The sequence below is a fragment of the Erithacus rubecula genome (assembly GCF_903797595.1).
Source record: "Erithacus rubecula genome assembly, chromosome: 3".
In the NCBI taxonomy this organism is placed as follows: Eukaryota; Metazoa; Chordata; class Aves; order Passeriformes; family Muscicapidae; genus Erithacus; species Erithacus rubecula.
In genome coordinates, this window is record NC_136689.1 from 96,885,078 (window position 1) to 96,907,416 (window position 22,339).

General features: G+C 40.6%; 1 protein-coding gene across 1 annotated transcript; it reads right to left on the reverse strand.

Moving 5' to 3' along the window:
* Nucleotides 1-321: 321 nt before the first annotated feature.
* IMPA2 (inositol monophosphatase 2) lies at nt 322-22,332 on the reverse strand. Its single transcript, XM_079300570.1, has 8 exons — nt 22,110-22,332; nt 15,927-16,060; nt 11,358-11,462; nt 9,368-9,413; nt 7,038-7,146; nt 3,431-3,539; nt 3,149-3,300; nt 322-2,330 (listed from the first exon to the last, which is right to left on the reverse strand). Exons 1-8 carry the CDS (start codon nt 22,227-22,229, stop codon nt 2,215-2,217), a joined length of 891 nt encoding a protein of 296 aa, XP_079156696.1. The 5' UTR covers nt 22,230-22,332; the 3' UTR covers nt 322-2,214.
* Nucleotides 22,333-22,339: the final 7 nt, after the last annotated feature.

Consider the following 22,339-nt stretch of genomic DNA (forward strand, 5'->3'; position numbering starts at 1 on the left):
GAGACTTTCTTTGTACAAGTGAGCCGAGCTGCTGGGAAACTCACAGAGCCACAGCAGCTTCTCACACATGCAGTGGGGGGGACGGGTGGGGAGGGGGAGCGGATGAAGTGGGGCTGAGTTTCCACCACGCTTGGTTCCCTGCCAGCATAAGCTTCCTCCCAGGGCTTACGGGCACGGCACAAGCCTGACTAAAGCCCCAGCTGCTCCCAGGCTGCCAGGGCTAAGCACCCTGGAATCTGAGTGGTGCCACCGAGCCCTGCGTCTGTCACTCGATCTCCTCTGTGCTTGAGAAGAGGGGAAGTCAACAAGAGACGTGAGCCTATTAGCATTTATTATTTGTATTATTATAGCACCTCAGTGCCTAGTTGTGGACCAGAATCTCATCCTATTAGTGCTGTGAAAAACCCAGAGCCAAACTACTGTAGTCCCTGCCCCAGAGGGCTTACAATCTGCTTTTCCAAACAGGGGTACACAGAGACAGAGGGGGTAAAATGGAGCAGTGACAAAATGTTTATCACTGTGACGGAAATGTTGCTTTTCTGCTAAGAACCATCAGCTCTTAAATGCTTAGTTGGGTTTAGATATTCCTCACACAGTCAAAATTTTGTATTTCTTATAAAAAAAATATCAAGAAATCACACAGAACTTCATGTTATATTCAGTGAAAAACATTTTTCATTGCAAGAAACACACACGAGGTTATTTTTAAAAATATTGTTTAGTTTGTATCTTCTAAGCAGATATCTGAACATGTTTAAAAAGTCTACACATGCAGTGTACAAAAAAAGTTAGTTTTTTAACCAACTCTTTTGGCTCATTCCTTTATTCAATTTGCACTCCTGAAAAAAAAAGATACCTTTAATCTTTTAATTAAATTTTTGACAAAAAATAGAAGTGATTTCATATCAACTGCTTTTCTCAATACACTTGTATTGAGAAAATACAAATACACTTGTGTTTTCCCTGTGCTCATGATTTAAAACACAATCTAAATAGAAATTATGGGCTAGATACAGGAATAGAGAACAACAGTGTATTTAGGAAATCTATGTAACTGATTTTACAGGCTTTTCTGATCAATAAGAGTGATTACAACATTGTGCAAGAAGGGCATGTGATTTACAACTTTTTGCAAGCATATCTTATGTGCATATTTTTAATAACTTGCCTGTAAGCGACCAAATCCTGCTGTTCTGCTCGAAGTTTCTCTAAAATCAACAGCTCTTTGACACTGTGCTCTCTTCTGCTGGCCTCCTACTGCTGTGTGTCATGGTTAATACTGTGAATAACTCAGCTTGAGTTCAATATTCCTGGTTTTAGCTATAAGTACTCTATGGTAGTAAGTGTTTGCAGGTTTGAGTATCTTACAGAGGCCTACAGGACAGTGTGATTTATGCCCATGCAGAGGCACAAAGAGAAACAAAACCAGCTGGGAAGTTTGTAAAACAATTAAACAATTTCCATGGACAGCTCTGCTATTTGCCATTTGGGTGGCCCTGACTGGAATCACCTATGTAGCCTAAAAAAACATTACTGGAAAACAGCTTCCAATATTAGCTTTCTTCTCTCTATGCATTCTCTAAGTTGCTGTAAACATCCAGGATATCCATATATATACACATACACCCCTGGGGATGTGTGTGTATACATGTATGGACACATATAGGTGTATATATACACATATACACACACACACAGACACACAGACATGTACATATATGGATACAGAGCTATGATGTCGTTAGGAAACAACAATGCCATTTTTATTGCATTCTTAAGTATTGTGGAACAAGGGTATTATTATAGGCACACATCTCAACTACTCCTCCTTTACTACAGTCCTACAGCTCATTTACCTGAGATCTGCATCTGTAAAAATAAAGTTCCATTTTTTAGCTGTGTGTTACAAAAGACTAAATATCAGCCCCACAGATATGAAATTACAACCTAATTTTTGTGACTAATTCGCTACAAGTAAAATATTCTATCTTATAAAAAAGATACTGCTGGAAGAGATACATATTAAAAAGGAAACACGATTCTTAGAGGTCTAAAAATCTCCCTATGCCTTCCCACGTGGTAATAAATTTATAAAAAATATTTGACACAGAAAATCTCCCCAGAAATCATCCTGCTGAAATCACATACCCTTTCAAGACACTCATCTGGCAAACGTTACACGGTTCAGGAGGGCAAACTCCGCACAATGAGTGTTTAATTCTCGTCGTCCCGTCGGTAGGGAATAGTTTGTATTTCCTGAGCTATGAACATGGCCATCTCTCTCGTGCCTGCAGCAATCACTCGGCAGGACATCAGATCCAGAGGTCCCCCTGAGGACAAGAGGATTAACGAGAAGTGTCTTAAATATAAGCCATGATGTAATTAGATAGGGTCAGAAACACAAAAACAACTTCATACGCTCCTTTTGGGGTGGGAAGGACAACCTAATTCAACAACTCCTACGTGGAAATCTCCAGCAAAGAATTATTTTATAAAATTCTAGATACAGAGCTAAAGTATGCAAGTGGAGCAGTGAATGCCTAGATTTGCTCAATAAGCAAACAATAAATGCACTATTCCCCTCTTTTAGCAACAGGACAGAAATTAGTTCATTCAGCATACCCACCAGATCTTCCCACAGTGTCCAGGTACTGGCCACCGGTAAACCATTACTCTGAGATGTGTACCATCTAAATTAAATAAGTAATAATCTGGAGACTCTGCTGCCCTTTACTCCCTCTGAGTAGTTTCTAGTCATATATGTCCAAACTGGTAACTCAAAGTCCTCCTTTTTTGGGAGGATGTCTCTTTTGAAATCTAATTGGAAACGTCCGAGCCTACCTGCCAATCTCCTGGGCTGGCTCCTTACTGTAAATACAAGGCTTCAAGCGAATTACTCAAAGTCATGGAAATACAGTTTGACTCAGAAGACCTTTGATGTGATGAAACCCCATGCTGGAATTACATCAGTGTGTTCTGAATAACCAGCCTGAGCCTAGTGGAGGGTACAGACCTTTCTACAGGACATTGCTAGAAATGAGATAGAGCCACAGGAGTGGCAGTGAACTGAGGTGACACAAGCTGCCCCGAGGCAGCCACTCACTCAGTCCCCCCAAAGTCAGAGGAAAAGCAAGGGCATTTTGCTCACCTGAAGTGTCTATCACAGTGCCACCTGCCTCTCTGATGATGACAGTGGCTGCTGCCAGGTCCCAGCAGTGCAGCCCAAACTGGTAATAGGCGTCTGCAGAGCCGGACGCCAAGTGGCACAGGGCCAGTGTTGAGCTCCCAATGACACGGACCCTACACCCCACAGCAACACAAAGGAGAAAATGCTTTTGACTTCAACTTTGTTTCAGTTTCTTTATTTTAATTACTTTTTAAAATGACTTTTTGGTCACAAATGTGAGACAAATGCTGTAAAACATCTTACCCATGTGCTTGGGCCTTGAGCAATCTCTCAATGTTACCAAGGAACAATTTCAAAGTTGCAGGGTCACGTTTTGGACCAATTTCTGTTAAAATTAAGGCCTTCGAGATATCTGCAATGGTAGAGAGATGTTTCCATTAATTCAACAGCTTCCAGTTAGGTTCCATAAATTTGTTTTAAAATTAAACACTAACAGACTTTTCACACAAAAATCATTTTCACGTCCCTTTTTCTATCCCAAACTTTTTCATAAGTGACAAGTTTGCATAGAAATTAAAGCAAGACTAGGTTTCTCATATCAAATGGTCTGTTCTAAACACACTAAAAAACCAAACCAAAACAGGAGGATTAAAACGAAGAATGTATTCTGACATTCCTTCTCTTTCCATACATTGTTTTATTTCCTTGACCAGTCACCTTTTGGCAAATTAATTAATACTAGCAGTCAAATAAAAATCCAGTAATCCAGTAACTGCTAATGATGTTAATCTATTAATATTTGAAAATAGGATGGTTCTTGAATAGGGTATTTTAATGTAATTTGTTAAGCAATTATAAACATTTGGGAACCCACTAAGAGGAAAGAAAAGTTTCTTTTTAAATCACCTAGTAGCAGCTCATTCTGGCATTTCAAAGACTGAAGACACCTTGTGACTGGGAAAAAAAAACCCTTCTTATAACAAATTAAAGCAGTATTTTTAATCATAATAATCTGTGAATGTTCCATTTGTCTTGTGTTCAGCAAAGGGAATGCTGTCCTAGAGCAGATGGAGATACCAGCCTTGTGTACAGTCAAAGGAGAGACTCACAGTGACTTGAAAGGTGTTGAAGCAGTCCTCATGTGAGATCTGAACACTGCCAGGCTACAACAAGCGTATGCCAATGTAGGTGGAGGTGGTTGATCAAATGCCAAGAGTCCCTGCTCCTGCAGTGCCAGCTGAACTCAGAGGTGTTAAAGGGATGACAAAACTCAAAGGTTTAGTGGTTGAGAACTCACTGGCTGGGCTGTGCCCAGTGCCAGGTGTCACCTCCTACCCTGGGCCAAAGGTGAGGCATTCATTCAGGTAGGCAACCTCTACCTGGTTCTTACAGCAACCTGCACAAGCTGAAAGCTCTCTGCACAAGGAGCAAGAAGGTTTTCTAAAGCAAATTAGGCTGGAGTGAGTCACCATTTAATTAAACAGGCACCAAAGAATTTAGTATTGCAGATGAATCTTATGGACTCAAGCAGTGTGGTAAAATGACTTGTAAGTAATAGGTTACTTAGATTAAAAGTTACAGGGTGTCACAAGTATTAACTGTAGAAACATAGATTCAACTGCTGCTTTTTAAATTACTGCATTAAAACACATAAACACCAATCCAGGCATGCTGTAGGGTATTTATTATTTAGCCACTACTAAAAATTCTGGAAGGTGAAAGCAATCTTCCTTATAGTATTTTGCATAACAGACCCAATTTATAATCAGAGGACATTAAATGTCCATCTCATTGCTGAAATGCACCAAGCATTCACACCACACCAGTCATAGTTAGGTTGTGACTGAGACAGTTATTCTTTTGAGTTATTAAAAATATTTCTAATGCATAGACAGATCTCTTCAATTTTCCTCAAGGCTACAGCTGGAAATTCAATGAACAGACTAAGGCAACTGAGAGGGAGGTCTCTGCTTAGAAAAAGGAGCTGGCTGATCACAAGATTTCGGGAATTCAAGATATTATATAAAATTTACTGACTATTCCTCATTCTGATAGAGGCAAAAAGGGAAAAAAAAATAAAAGGCAGCCTTGGTAGAAAAGATTTAATAGTGATAAGGACAAATTTATGAGGAAAAGATCAGTTCTGTTGACCATAGAACATTAAAAAAAAGAAAATACGTTTACAGTATTAGCACATGTAAGGCCTGACATGAATCTAAGCAAGAGAAGAAAGTATCAATCAAGATTAACATGGGACATGGATCCTTCATTTAGAGCTATCATAACTGCATGGACTCCCATACCAAACCTCTACAAAATTGGGTTTTGACAGAGAACAGTGTTTGCCTGGGCTGTGATTTCAGATGATTATGTCTGAACAATAAATGTATAAGTGTAGATCGAATTCATACAACAATCACATTTCCTGAAAACAAATGGCAGCAAATCACATGACAGCTGAGATCTCAAACACATCATGGCCACTTCTGTTTCAGTGGCAGGTAAAGGGAAACATAGTCTCTCTTCCAGGGTAGGTTTATTTCACTGAAGCCACAGCCCTTACAGAGCAACTGTGATTTAAAATACTTATCAAATAAGTAGAAGTGAGATTAAAGCAGATCTAGCTTTACTGGTGAAAATTTCCCACCACAAAATGATGTATCTCAAAACAAAAGAAAATGTCAAAGCATTTGGAAGGGTGGAAGGTCTGCTTCCCTTGATATATTCTAGACACCCACATAGACTGGATGCCTAGAGAAAGGAAGACAGAAGTGACATGTGCCAAAATTGTTCGTTGCTCAGCTGGAAACCAGAACTCTCTGACTGCAAAAGCATGTGAGGCCATTTCCACAATGGTTCATGCAGCCCAACAGAGAGCACCCCTAGTCTCTGCCAGTATGGGCTTTTTTGGAATATGAGACATGTGAGTGCTGATAAAAATGTTATCTATAATCAGTGATTAAAATCTTAGGGATTTAAGATTTACAATGACTTTACAATCTGTCTCTCCAAATATGCAGACCCCAGTTCACTATTAACTTAGATGAATCACCAAACTTCCCAAATTTCAGGTGAAATTTTGATGCAGGGTCTGCTTCAGGCACTAAAGAAATCTGTATGTCAAATTGCTTGAACTTACTGTGCTTTGAGCTCATTAAATCTCTCTTTGGGGTGGAATTTTTACCACCACATGTACAGTGGTGCACATTTCTGGCATATATCTGCTTCCCCTTACAACTGACTGCTATGCTGCCCTCTGCATCTTGATTAACTAAAAGAAAACTTCTTCAAAAAACAACAGATTATTGTTTTCTATAATCATTAGATAAACAGACATCTATGACTTGGTTTACTGATGAAAGAATTCCATTCAAACGTTGGCAAAGTGTTGCTGGCTATTCGTACATTGACACATACCTCACACACCAGAGCAAGCTGCTAAAGAACCCCTAATGAGGCATGCACCCTTTAATTCACTGTTAGCACATTTGCCTACACACATCAGACACTCTGTGACATACAAGTCCACTGGAAAAGAAGTGAATAGCAGCCACAATAGTACTCTGAATTCGATTCACCATTCCCATTGCATCTTGCTTATAAAAAGTTATGCCAGTGCTCAGCTGGAATGAAACTGGTGAATCTACATGTTCTTCCTCATTTTAAACAATGGCTGTGAAGCAAAAGAATTTAGGATTATTTAAATAGTTCATATTCAGATGTATATTTTAAAAAGAAAAGGAGGAAAGTGATTTTTCAGATAAAAACAAACACAAAACAACAAAATTATCATGCAGGTGAAATAGTTTCCATCAGGATAATGATGTTCATTATCCTAATGATGATTTGCAACAACTCTGAAACAAAATTAATATATTCCTTTTAGAGTTCTAACAAAATCTAGACCAACCTGTCTCTTTTGATACCTGAAGCCTTTTGTCATTACAAAATGCCCCTTGACCTCTTCTACCAGTGTATAATCGTTCTTCAGTGCAGTGGTAAATTACACCAAATTCAAGCTTTAAGATTTTGAAAAGGAAAGAAATGAATGCAACTCAAATTACTCATCATAAATATAAACAACTACTAATGGCAAAAAGATCAGCAATATTTTAATTGGTACACATAATAAAGATTACACTGATGCTAAAAAACTGGAATAATTTTACTGTTACTGTGATATTGAGATATAGGTCATATAAAATTCAGTTTATAAAGAGAAGTTAATGTGTTCCCGATCCTCTAAATTCTTACTCACAGTTTGAGTCTGTTCACATTAGAATGGATTAAACACTGAGTTGTTTTCAAATTCAACTGAAATGTTTTTGCTGGAAATATGCAGGACCTCTAAGGCAAGACTCAATGCTTTGCTTTCACTGGTGAGCAGTTACTCCTTGAAGCAACCCCACTGATCTCAGCTGGACCACAAAGATTTGTGGCCCCAGGATCAGCCAGGCATCCAAACTCAGCAGTCATGGCACACTCTTTATTAACAGTGGATGCTTCTGTAGGCACCTCAACTTCCATGGTGCATTGAATTTGCCTGCCTTTTCAATCAAACCAGTACACTCTAGTCACTTGTTCAAATCCTTCTCTGCAAAATCCTTTTGTGAGGATCTTTTAAAGTCACAGGACTCTGAGAGAAGGAGTTTGGACAGAACCCTCAATGAAAGCTTAAGAATGTGCAACACTGGAAGTTTTGTGGGAGATTCTGTTTACCAATGAAAAGAGGGTCAGAATTAGACTCTTGGCATTTTAAATTTCTATTACTCTAATAGGCTCCACCAAAAGCCTTTAAAGTACTTTACAAACTTCAAGGAGCAGCTCTGAAAATTGCCCCTAGACCAGCAATATTAGCATTATTTAATTTAGGGATATACAAAAATTAAGTGACTTGCTCGAGGTGTCAGAAGTTGGCCACAAGGTCAAGAAAACATCTCAGATGTTCCATACTTCAAATATTTTCCTGCTGCACTCAGTGTTCATCAGAGACAATTCAAAGGGAATAGACTGTCCTGGCTCCCTACCCTGAGGTCCCATCTAAACCAAGGGGTTTTTTTTGAGGAACACACTATTAATAGATTCTTTCCCTAAAGACATCTGCAGGAATTTCTTCAAGGCTTATAATCAGGCCAGTTCCCCTGTGTGTACTTTGGCTCCTTTTCAGTTTACTCTTTTTTTCTGCTTGTCCTATTTGTTTAACTGAGGGAGATTTAACATCATTCTTTACTTTTGTTTCAGCTTTGTTTAGTTTACATAACCCAAAATATGCAGCATCAAAATCATGATGGTGTTCTAGAAAACATAAATGTTAGAGAAAGCTGTCTGGTAATAGAATGTAGTGTTCAAAAGGAGCTTTGGCAATGAATAAATTTCAGAAAAGCATGGAAGTGTTTCTCTGCAGTTTCCATGTTTGAAAAGTCTAACCAGACAAGTACAAAACATTATTCTGTTTAAATCAGTAAGAGGCACTAGGACTTCTGAAAACTTGGTTGTTACTGCACAGAATTCTTGCTGGCTTTGCTTAAAGCTGTACATATATTTAAGATTGTGGAATTAGGCTGAAAAAGGCACATTCAGTGGCAATTTGAGTAACTAGTTATTTCATAGATACATATCAAATTGTAAACCAGCAACATCTGGAGAAAAGGCACTAGCACAAATTAGTATAGCACATTAGAAGGCCAGGTACCTTCCCACCCTCTCCATAATCAAGCTGTCATGTAGCAAATATAACTATTTTACTATGCTAAGAAAAATACAAATGCAGATTGAATGAACTAGGCTCATAATTTTGCACTCTTCATAAAATCAGTTCTACATGGACTCATAGCAGGAGTCAGCTTTCACAGACACTGCTAGGAGGAAAGAGGCAATAATAACAGCACAGGAATACTGTGATTTGTGTTTAAATTATGAAGAGGCAGCATTAAATTGAGCTTATTATGGCTTTGTCTAATTAGACCTTGCTTACACCAGAATTTCCTTTTTCTCCAAATAAATCCCATAATAGTTATAACAATTCATAGAATTCTCTTTTAATTGCCAGTTTGCATAAGTTTTGCAGGACTATGATTTTAGATTAGTAGAGTATGATCAGATGCATTTAAAAAGCATAGGAAAACCTGAGTGTTGACTGATCTTTTCAAATTTTAAAAAAAATTTTATTTAACGTTCCCACATGGTTTTGAGACTTCTGGCCAACTCTCAGGTGCCCATCTTAAAGAACATACTTCATACCTCTTTGTTAACAGCAAATCCAATGCTCACTGCCACTGTTGGAAATCTGTGAAAAAGAAGAAATTAAGTAGGCCTGATGAAAAATCTCTCAATCTTCTTCTTAGCAATCCCCTTAGGCAACAAGGGGAGCTCTGTGAGTTTACTTGTCAATATGCACTTGACATTATACTATTTATCCTTTGTCAGCCTCTTTAACTTTGTCAATTCCTTTTAAGATGCAAGTTAATATTGGAGAAGGCAAGAAATAAATTCATGAAGACATCACAATTTTTATACTGAATGTGCAGTACATTTTGGGGCTGTTTTTGCTTTAGTGTAATTGAATTATCCAGTATAAAACCACTACTGTTATAACAAGTCATTTCTTTTAAGAGCACATTTTTTACAAGCTATGCATCTGAGACAGCAATTAAGTATGGAGATAGAGATACCTAGAGACAACAACACAAAAAGAAACCAGTTCCTCTGTGCTCTTCTTTTTCAAAGTGATGACCATGTATTTAATTTGGTCCCTTTGACTACTGTATAATTATTAAATTTTAAACAACGAAATAAATTAATTTCTTAAAACACTTTGAAAGTCCAGAAAATATTGCTAGAAAGAGGAAATTTCACTTAATGGCATGAACCATCACCACATCACCCCCCCACCTCCCCTGGAATTCTGCATAATTACATCAAAAGTCAAGGAATTTTTATTTATGGAAGTTGTAGTTATTTTAAGTTGGTAACTATAAGGCAGGGTTTCCAAGTAGAAATATTGTGAATAATCTTTAGTTTACAAATCCTAACACTCAAATGGTGAATTAAAAGTCTTCATTTTTGCAGCAATGGCCTCTAGATTTCGTTTTGCAGAGCTACCTTAGGAATCTAACATGGGTATCTCCGTACAGCTCAGTTCTCAGTGCTGCTCTATACACTGGCAGTGCTTGCACTTCCCAGGAAGAAGGAAGTGTCTGTGTTGGAAGGGGAGCACACAGCTCTCCTAGAAGGAATGTGTGGAACCCACACAGGCGCTGGGCCAAGCGCCCTCACAGCACAGCCTTGTTCCTGCGGCGCCGCTCCATCCCTGCTCCTTCCCGGCTGGGTAACGTGTGTTGGACGGGAGTGTGACAAGGCTGTGCCAAGGGCTGTGCCAGGGCTGTGCCAAGGCTGAGCCAAGGGCTGTGCCAGGGCTGTGCCAAGGGCTGAGCCAAGGGCTGTGCCAGGGCTGAGCCAAGGGCTGTGCCAGGGCTGAGCCAGGGCTGAGCCAAAGACTGTGCCAAGGCTGAGCCAAGGGCTGTGCCAGGGCTGTGCCAAGGCTGAGCCAAAGACTGTGCCAGGGCTGTGCCAGGGCTGAGCCAAGGCTGAGCCAAGGGCTGTGCCAAGGCTGTGCCAAGGCTGAGCCAAGGGCTGTGCCAGGGCTGAGCCAAGGACTGAGCCAAGGACTGTGCCAAGGCTGAGCCAAGGGCTGTGCCAGGGCTGTGTCAGGGCTGTGCCAGGGCTGAGCCAAGGACTGGGCCAAGGACTAAGCCAGGGCTGTGCCAAGGGCTGTGCCAGGGCTGTGCCAGGACAGTGCCAAGGGCTGTGCCAAGGCTGAGCCAAGGGCTGTGCCAGGACAGTGCCAAGGGCTGTGCCAAGGCTGTGCCAAGGCTGAGCCAAGGACTGAGCCAAGGCTGAGCCAAGGGCTGTGCCAAGGGCTGTGCCAAGGCTGAGTTAAGGGCTGTGCCAAGGCTGAGCCAAGGGCTGTGCCAAGGGCTGTGCCAAGGCTGAGCTAAGGGCTGTGCCAAGGACTGAGAGGCACGAGGCAGCTGGCAGAATCTCCAGCTTGCCCTCAGAGAACACACAAACACAGCCTCCCACGCCAGGTACCCAGGGATAAAGGGATCACTCCCACGTGTGCATCAAAGGAACAAACCCATCAGTGAAAAGCACCTTCAGGAGTAAGGGAAGATCTGTGAGAAGCTACATTTTGGGTTCTGGTGTGTTTCCCAGCCTGCTGGCCACCTACCTGTGCACAAAGTTGCACGTTCCATCGACAGGATCAATAATCCAGGTCGGACTGTCAGTGAGGACACATTTTGAACCTGCAGCAGTGGATTCTTCTGCAATAAACCTGCATTTGGTGCAAGAGCAAAAGCATTACAGAACATTATATATAACTTGGAAAGTACAACCTCATCGTTCTGTTTTTTAAGACAGAACTTCTCCCTCTGTCCATAAAACATTCTTCTATAAATGTCAACACGCATTCTGATTTTAAATCTAGGAATTGGTAACTTTCATAGAGACTTTGAGGGAGAGTTCTTGAATCTATAGCATACTATTTTACATGGTAAAAAAAGAACTCTATTTATGTACACTTCCCCAGTATACCATTAAGAAAGCCATAAAAATGAATGCAGAAATGGATATGAACTGGCACCTCTGGAACTCAAGGATTTTATGCAGAATATAATTTCATGGGTTAGGTCTGTCTCTTGCAATAAGTAATAAACTGCAAACTGTACCTGCTTCTCTTCTGCAGTCAAATTCAGTCAGAACAAAATAATACACTGTTAGGAAATTCACAATCTTGCTCCTATTTGTACTTTTTACAGTAATCTGACTCAGGAAATTAAAAGGTTTATAAAGCTTTTTCCCATGACCCAGAAAAAAAAATCAACAAATTATTTTTTGTTTGTTTGTTGTTTGGATGCACAAGGCACAAAATGAAATCTGAGATCATCTTCTCTTCTGTTGTTGTGTCCCAGTTTCTTTTAGTAGTTTTCTTCTTCTTTTACCCTGGGAAATGAACATCCAGTTCTGGCACATTTCCTGTCAACCTTAATTATCCCTGCTTTCCCATGAACTGCCCAAGGCCTCTTTCTGTAAGAGATGTGCAGGTGCTACTCTCACAGATTTTCATAAAATTCTATATGTACAGCAGGAGTGGAATCCAAGTAGTACTGAATCATGCTGGTGGTTTCACATTTGAACAGCTGGCAGTGGTATTCAGAGTTTCTGCAAATTTTCAAGCAAATGCTTGAAGACAAAAAAGCTTCTCTCAGACATAAAGAGAAAAAAAAAAAAAAAAGGAGAAAATAAAGAGAAAATGTCTTTTGCAAAAGAGTCCTTCCCTAGGACTAGAGTAGCAGCTATTTTATATTGTGTCTTCAACCTATACCTCATGATTCCAGATAACACTTGAAGCTTGAGTTTAAAATGTTCAGCAGACAGCACAGGAAGAGACTTTTTGAATTTTCCAAATGCTACTCTGCCTCAACCTAAGTAGAAACAGACTATTTTGATGGCATTACAAACCCCCAGCTGGTACAAAGAGGGAATTAGGAAGCATTTGTTACTATTTTAATCTCCATTAAAGGAAACAGCTGAAGGACAAAGTGTTTGTACACAACTGAGAACAAGAAAGACTTGAACAAGTGTTTAAAATTCTCAGTTTAACATAACACTTTGCAGAATTCTTGTTCTAAATTTTCCATTATTTTGTCTTATTGGTGCTGTATCACTTGACTTTTGCTTTCACAAATCCTGTAATCAGCATCCAAACCCAACCATGCCTTGTCTGTGCTGCTGAATTCAGAGGAGGCTCATCTTCTTGTAGGTGGAGCACCTTACATGCCACTTCAGATTATCTACAGTCCACATAAATTATACCACTGCTTCAACCCTCTGCTAGCTCCCCCAGCCAGAGCTTGAACTATAGCTGCTGTCTTTCCAGGCAAAGAAGGGTGACATGAGAACCTCATTAAGGACAGCAGTATTTCTGTGTTAGATGATTTGCCCTCAAGCATCGTGAGCCAGTCCCTTGCCTATCCCTCACAGTGGGGGTGAGATGCTGCAGTCCCTGAGCTCAGAAATGCTAAACGGGAGCTGGGGCACAGCAGTGCCACTGATAAAATCTTCTTGCTCAAGAGCAGTTTTTCCAAAATGGATGTAGAACAAATTAGCTGCACATTTTATGAAATCTGGGCTAATGGGTAACAAAAAAAACCCAAACCCTTGCTACTATACAATACTGGGAAATGTGAGAGTCCTACAAGGTCACCTCAGATGTCATGCTCTGTGTCCTGTAAAAACCTGCAAACTAAGCAAAACACTCAGTGTAAAGTACTGGAGTATATTCTAGGAACAGCTTGACAAGTGGGAGGGGTAACCACCTCATTAAAATAGTTAATTTCATATACCAGCCTGCCAGCTCCACTGACCTCTGTTCAAATCTGGATTACAGTTCACTCCCACTGAAAATGAGTCCAGTAATTTTAGCCAAGCTTTAGACTACATCTGTTCATGCTACGGTGCCACTCTAAAATTCACTGCAGAAACAGCAGGGAAGCTGTAACACAAATCTGCAGCAGGAATGATATCCAGCTGAATGCAGGAGACTCAATCTGGGGCTGTCCCTCACCTATCCCCATATGGGATCTGAAGGCAGAATGATGGGAAGCTAGAGTTGGATGTCACCCTCTTAAACTCCTGTGTCCTGATTTTAATGTCTACAGAATAAAGGCCTCAAGGAACACAAAATATGACAGCTTGTGTAATAATAGCAAGGGTAAATGTTGGGATAGCCTTTTGCAACCAGTAGCCCCTGGTAGCCTGGCTGTGTGTACTCACAAGTCATGGATCTATCTGAAAAAATACCACATTGAAAAGACTCCCTGGGGGCACATCAGAGTACTAAAAAGTGAGTAAAGATTAAAACATGAGTGAAGTGGGAATGAAGATGATACATATCACTTAACCAAGAAAAGAGAAGCAAAAACAAACATGGGACAGAATTACTTTTTGAAGAGATTTTCCTAGTATTTCTCTTTACTTCTGAGTACATTTCCAGTATGTAAAGACTCATAAGCACCTCAGTGCAAATGGCAGATCCTAATAAGATCCCTATTAATTTTTCTAACACCTAAAGTTCCTTTTTGATTCAGAGGACAAAAGAACTAAGATGATTAGAAGAAAAAAAAAATAACAGAAATCTTCAGAGCTGCTTTCAACAGGGAAAGACTGAATACAATATAAATGATCTCCTAATATTTTCATTGTACTTTAATTTAACCACTGACTGCTATTGTAGACTCCTCATTGCACGTGTTTTAATCTATCTAGTTAAATTTAGTTTGAATCTATTGTTTAATCTAAAAGCATTAGTTATCTCAACAAATTCTAAGCAAACCCAACAACCACTATCAACAAAATAAAATTGTCTTGAAAAAAAGGCAGTTCCTTCATTTAGTTATAAAGTCAGAAGTTAACTGTATGGAGTTCATAAAATCTGTTATTTTTCAGTTCCTAGGCCTATGTTGACCTTACAACTTTTGTTCCCATTCTGAGTAACTTGAGTGTGTCTGGTGATTCACATTTTATGGGAAATGTGTAGGTTTTATGTTCTCTGCCAGACTGCTCAAGAAAAAAAAAACTAACATAAGAGTGGAGATGAGAGAAGAGCAGAGCCAGCAACAGTAGAAGGAATATTACACAAATAATAGGCTTGTAGAGCCTGGCACTCTTATGAGAATTGCAGCCAAGAACCACACACTGTGCTGTACAGTACTGCTTCAATATGCCATCACATACAGCATGTATTTAGAAAGCCATATTTAGTATAAAATATGCTTTCTGCTCCTTCTTATGGTGTTGCTTTTTTGCCCAGCAGCATTGCTGACAATCTGACTAGCAGCTGAGCCCTTCAGATTTTCCTGTTTGTTCATTTCTGCACAGTGCTAGACACAAGGCTCATCCCCATCAGAGATGCCCACAGTTAGAGGGGAGTCAGACACTATTTAAGGGATACACAGGCCTTGCACTGGCTCTGAGGGAAAATGAATTTTATCTACTGAAGTCAAATGTAGAAATCAATGGCAGCCTCTGCATCAAACCAAACCTGGCAACTAATACAAACCCTCTCTCTAATCTGTGCATGAGCTGAGATGTCATTTTCAAGTTGACCACAATAATTCAAGAGGAATCGACAGCCTGATCTACTTTTAAAACTTTGGGTTTGCACCCCATGAAGAAATTCATAGCCTGTTTATGAATAGGCATCAAATAATGATGATGATGACAAACAACCCTGCTTCTCACCGATCTTCTCACTATAGAACACAATGTAAATGTCATTAAATACACTTTTACCTCTTCTGATCTGGCAAACTCATATGTGTGATGGCAACAGGAAAGGTCTGCAGGGTGGGACCTTTGCTAGAATATATTTCTGCTATAATTTTATAGATAGCCTTAGCATAATACTTATATAGTAGACAACAGACCAGTATTCTGAACATCATGGAGATCCACATGAAACCTTCATCCATGATGTCCCTACAGGGGAAACATTGCTATTAAATACATATATCAAGAAAAATAGAAAATATAAAAACATAAAAAATACACTAAGTATAAGGAAATGGTACTTTTTAAAAAATAGAAGTCCTATGAAAGCATCCAACAGCATATATAAGAAGAATACAGAGACATAAGAAAAATACACAGATTTTTAAAGTTCCCTTTAAATACCAGTCAGACATGCAGCATGTAAAGGACAAAAAAAAGGTCATTGATAGTTTCTATAGACACTCACCTGTGGGAAGGAAACTTCTCTTTCAGAACAGAAATTATTAAATTTTCCACAAAATGATCAGTTTCTGTCACAAGATCTGCTGCAGACGTCTTTGTGGACACTTGTTTTTCCTCTGTTAGAGCTTTCCTAATAATCTGAAACAGAAGTTCATAAATCAGATTTGTTGGGCATTCAGCCTGTGCTGAGTATAAATAATATCTTCACTGAAAAAAGTATTGCTAATCCTGAAAAACAGCTATAGGACCAATTCTACCAGAGGCTGTTCTAATTTTTTGACAAAAAATCCTTCTGAGCATTCTTTGGGAACATGGCATTTTGAATCACTCTGCAAAAACCTCTCTTGACAGTTCAGAAAAGGATTGATTAAGGGATGCAACTAAAGGAACAAAAGGATGATGGCACTCATCATGATTTAGAAAATTACCAGAAGTATACACGACATAAGAAAAATCCTCAAGGCTCAGGCATTTTTCAAGGAAAGCCCTTTTTCTTTCTTCTTCTTCTTTTTTTATTTTTTATTTGCAGGGCAAATATCTCACTGCTCTCTTACTTTAAAAGATATGCAATAAGGCAAACATAATTGGTTTCTATTTTGCCAACAAAGACTCATAGGTTTTTGGGGATTTTTAGTGGAATTTTGGAATTTTAAATGCTGACCACCCTCTGGTTCCCAAATAATTGCCATATATTTAACAAGAACAAAAACTGAAGCTTTCCCTAGATATGAAACCAATGATTTTAACCCGGATGCTCTTCTGGAAATGCCATTATCTGATTCCACAGGGTATTACTGCTACAAACCCAAGTACAAATGCACATATGGGAGAACACTTAATGAAAGCTTTCCCTCTTTTTCCCATTTTCTTTCTGGTTTATTTTGGGTTTTTTCCATTTCTTCATCAAAACAAAAAATAAAGGGACATGATGAAAAATGAGATTGCTTATTTTTTTAATCAGTAAAAATGATAAATTATTTGAAATTAAAAAACAAAACAAAACAAACAAACCAAAGCAAAAATTAAGCACTGCTTATTTGTTTACAATTATGGTATTAAAACACAGCAGCAACAAGATCAATATTCCAAGTCCTGTCTAAAATTTATGTATTGAAATTACTTAACTAAATTTCCATTGATCAAAGTACTTTAAAACCATTGAAAGATACCTGATGACCAAAGAAAACAGTTCTGCTGCATTAAGAATGGGAAAGGGAACCAGAAATTCCCAAATGTCATCTCAGCTCTTGGTTTTTGTAGTATAAACACTATATTTGAAGGGTGTGCTAATTTTTCTGACAAGTAATGGATATGGCTGACTATTCCCTTAGTATGGAAGGTATCTGGACTAATGTTTCTGCTTTGTGAGCTGTAAAACATCAGTTGTGCCTATTTACTGAGTTGTGTCTATTTACTTTACTAAGTATTTTTCAGTTTAAGGTCTTGCTGAAGTTCATTACTGTATATCAAAATATTAACCACACTTAATCTTTTTACTCCTCTCAATGCCCTGAGTGGTTGTCTTGAAGGATTTACGACAGAAGCACAAATGTGCAACTCCTTAGGTTCCTCTTCAGCATCAAGGAAAATCCAAAACACTCCAACCACCCTCAGTTGTGTATTCTAAAGAACTGCTATGCTGATATATTTTATTTTATTTGCTCATCTTTACTTTCCTATTGTCTTTACTGCTTGGAACTTCATATAGTGAAATGGACGAGGAATGCCCTCTTTTTGACAGAGATTTTAATTTCTTCTTAGAAATGCTATGCTCTTGACTTCAGTTTCAATAGTAGTAGTACAGCAGTAGAAGCATAGTAGATGGAGATTTTTGCAGCCCTTTAAATCAGGGCCACTGCTCAGCAGGGCAGTGAGATCATACCTGAGTCATGCAGGAAAAGAAAAAGCAGAGAGGAAACTTCTCTCCTGTGGATGTGCTCTGCACTCAGCTGATTCCATTGCATGCTCTGGCACTTGATCTCTCTGGTTTGAGTACAACCCTTTGTACACCCCAGCTTCACATTTAATATTTTTCTCATATCTGATCCTTTACCCAGTTGCTCACAACGATTTTTAACTTTAACCTGTTCTGTTTCTCTGGTGGCCAGCATGAGGCTCCAGCCTCTTTGGAGGTGGGAGTAGCCAAGGGTGTGCCTGCACTGTGAAGTGGTGGCCCATGGCCCTTTCACCCATCTCCTCTGCAGGCCCATGCCAAGGAGCCACAACACACATTTAGCATTTACCAGCTCTGCAATGAGCTGCTTCTGCCCACCTCTTGTGCAAGCAATATGTCATGAGGAGAGGAGGAGAGAAGTCACAGTGCTGAAGCCACAAATGGGCACCACATCTCTGGAGGCTTGCCCACAGCACACAGGATGGACAGGTCTGATTCTGCCAGTTCTCTGCATTTACAAAGGACTTGACAAAAGGCACCTCTATGCATTTGCTCCAGCTTGTAAAGGTATGCAATCCAAGCCAGAGTAGCCCCATACAAGATCACATTTCCTGCATAATGATGAAAAACTTTTATTCTTTGGAAAACGATCAAACAGCTCAGAGTAGTGTAGAATTCAATTTATGCTGAAAAATCCCTAAAAGTCAGCTGCCTACAAGGGAGTGTTAGAGCCTACTGCTTCAGAATACTTTGAGAACGTCACTCAATTCCTCTCCTTGCAGAAGTCTAACAAAAAGGTTTGTGGATACCTGCTGCAATTGCCTGGTTTTGGCAGATGGAATGATTCCATGAAAGTCTCACTCTACGTTACAAGCAGCAGTCAAGCAGAAACCAAAGGAACTACAGGATGATGAAATGGAAGCAGCTGATTGCACCTTATCCCCACTGTACAATGAAACTGGCAATCAAGATGCTGTAATTTGGCTGTAAATGTATTTTACTAAACTTTATTCCTGTACTAGGGCTTGTCCTAGTACATTACAGAGATTTTTCAGCAATTTCTAAGGAACTGATTTTTGGGAGCATGGCTATTTAGAGCAGAGCCATTTAACACTGTGAGCTCATGCTGCCCCTCCTCTAATGCAGATCTTATCCTAATACCCTGCTTGGGAGCATTTGGGGGGTTATGCAAAGTGAGGGGCTTTTACATCATTGCATGGAGATCACTTCACAAAACAAGACCCAGGCTGTTCCTGCTCCCTCCTTCCATCCCCCTGGAGCAGAGGAAATGGAGACACTGGGGCTCAGTGCGGTCAGTACTGGACTCTTCCTTTTTTAATGCCTTTGTGAAATTTATTCCAACAAAGCAGAATGTAGAAGACAGAGGGCAAGATACCTTTTCCCCAGTACCTGCCAGGTACTACCTACAGTAGTGTGCTCATGTCAGATATTTCATTTCACCATACTGCTTGCACTCATCATACACTTCTGAGAGATCCAAGATGGATTTTTTTGCTTGCAATACTGCCCAGAAATATTTGCTCATTGATAAAATCAAATATCTAGATAAAAAGCATGAGTACCTGCAAATAATTCAGGAAACTCCAGTCTGATTTGCTAAAGTTTGTCCATGTTACACAGGAAATAGCCTAAAAATTTCCCCTGGGAGCAAACATCAGGGAAAAAAAATCGTGGCTTTTCAGAATTCCAGTGGAAGTTTTGGTTTTTTTTTTTTTGGTGGTATTCTGCTAGGTCTCTTATGCCACATAAAATTATTTTATTGAAAAAAAAGAAAGAAGAAAAAAAAGAAAAAGGAAAAAAGTCTGGACTTCAGCATACTATGTCCTAGTATAAGTTTCTTACTCTTATTTTTACTTGGATGTAAGTTTACTCATTTGGTGAAGCTTTTCCAATTCCGCAATTGGAGAGAATATCTGCAGATATTACTCAGTGCTCTTAACAGCATCAAAGATGCATAGGCTGATCATGCCTGCTTTTCTTGAACAAAAAGTCATATCAAACCTATGGGTGTACTCTCATGAACAGAAAAAAACAGATGAGGAGCTTGAAAAAGTGCAGTTATTTGTGGACTTATAGAGTGAATTTTTAAAGCAGATCAATTACAGATGTTACCAAACCATGATCATTCTCATTATGAAACAGTCATATATATATTAAATGAGAGCCTGTGATATTTAATAAAAGTAGTAAGAGCTAAACAATGGGATGGGCAAGAAAAGCAGTGATTTTAACCCAGTAATAGAGGTTGCTCCAGCAACAACACTTTTGACACATATTCAAGCATCACTTCTCTATTGGCCTTTTAAGTTTAGAAGAAATTATTCCAGAGTATACACGCCTATATGTTAGAAAGAAAATACGTTTTACCTGTAGTCATGAAACACAATGCAATACAAATCAAGCTGTATAAGCCAAAAGGGGAGACCAGAAAACTGTATTAGTGGTTAACTTTTCCTAGAAATCCAATATCTGGAAGTGGCATGTCTTTCCTCAGGCTGAGCCTCTTGTAGACATTTTCTAATGATTCCAAGCCTTCCTAACCTGCCGCAGTCCTGAGAAATGGAGCACCTAAAAGAAAGGCTGAAGCAGCAAAGCTTCACACAGGGATGGAGACTGGAGTTGGATCTGGGGAGACAGAGAGTGCAGGCACATTTCTGGGGATGGAAAGGTGTGAGGGATGGGAAGAGAAGCAGAGGAAAAAGATGAACTTGACTAGTGGAACTGACTGCTTTTGGTGATCAAAATTACCCCCTTTTGAATCAGTCATTTGTCAACCAAAATCCAGTCCTACCAAACGCATGTTACACTGCACTTTGTGTCCTTAGCTCTAGTTTCTTTTGGCAATAGCTGAAAGCAAATTGACACTTAAATAAAAGATAGAGCCATACCTGCACCCTTTTTTCCAGAAGGATGTGTTGTCCCTTTTGTAACAAAAAGATTCCTTAGCATGACAAAATAATTAGGGGGGGGGAAACAGTTTCCAAAGTCCTACTTAAACTTGGCTGGTTTAAATTTGGCCTGTCAAGGAATCAGCTATTTCCTGACATTTGCAAGACAGCAATGGCAAATGGTGATTTTGGATTCAAGGATTAGTCTCACGGAATGTTTACTTCTTCCAGGAAAAGGTGCTCAGATGTGATTTGCTGAGCAGGTGAAATGATTGGGGAAGCTTAAAGCTGTCTTTACAAATTAATATTTTGAGAAATAAGGTGTGGAGGCTTAAGTAAGTCATGAGTCTCTTGTGAAATGGCTGGCAGAATGACTATGTTGGAGAAACTCCTGTTTTGAGAGTCTGTGAGAGCATGACCTGTCATCCTGATTTGGATTATCCATTTAGTCCCTGCATTATTAAAACAAGTCTCCTCTCCTCTGGCGTTCTGTTAATCTGTATAGTTGTTTTTTACTAAGGAGAAAATATGTTTAACAGCACACACTAAGGAAAAGTTATGGATTTTGGACTCAAGACAGAAAAGGGAGCTTCTTAAATTGTATAGGTACAAAGCACATTTCAAAATAGAGCAGAATGGAAGCAAGGGAGAAATATACATTGCTGAAGTTTGTGCTTTATCCAGTTTCTCAATCAATCAGTCTACTGATTCCACTTCTTGGCTCTGTTAGACCTGCTGGAAGTTTTGCTGCTGCAGAGTGGGGTCAGGATGTCTCCTGAGATGACTAACCTGCTGTGTCAAAACACGGACCTGAAATAAGCTACTACAGACCTTTGTCACACAGCTATTTGTCCCTAGCAAGTAAATTTCGGCCACTCTGAAGACTGACAGATCTAGCAATAGAGAACCCCATTGACACGGTTGTTTTTCTCTGCACAAGCCGCTGGAAAACAAATGCTGGCCCCGAAGGATGCAACCCCCAAGGGATGCGGCCTCCCAGGGAAAGGCCCCCGAGGGGATGCAGCCCCCCAGGGAAGCACCCGACGGGCTGCGGCCCCAGGGGATGAGGCCCTCAGGTTCTGGAGCTGGGGCCCCCCGGACGGGGTCCCTGAGGGATGGGCTCACCAAGGTCTGGGGCTCCCCTGCATGGAGCCCCCGAGGGATGGGCTCCCCCAAGGTCTGCGGCCCTCCGGGACGGGGCCCCGCTGTCGCCATCCCATCGGCCGGGGGCCCGGCTGAGCGGGTGCCGACCCCAGCGCCCTCCCCTCATCGCCCTCCCCAGCTCCGCGCACAGCCAAGCGCTCGCACGTCCTCAGCCCGCGCCGGGAAAAGGCTCCTCCGGCCCGGCCCGGCGCGGCCCCGGGGCAGCGGGGCTCTCCCTCACCTGCCCGGCGCGGCGCGCCAGCTGCACCGCCACCTCCGCGCACTCCTTCCAGGGGTCCCCGCCGCCACCGCCCGCCGCCGCCGCCCGCCCTTCCTCCTCCTCCTCCTCGCACGGCTTCATCGCGGCGGCCGCGCTGCCCGGAGCGGGGCCGGGGGGCGCGGAGGGCCCGGCTCCCCGCCGAGCAGGATGCCCTGGGAGCACACACCGCCCGGCGGGCTGTCACTGCGCGC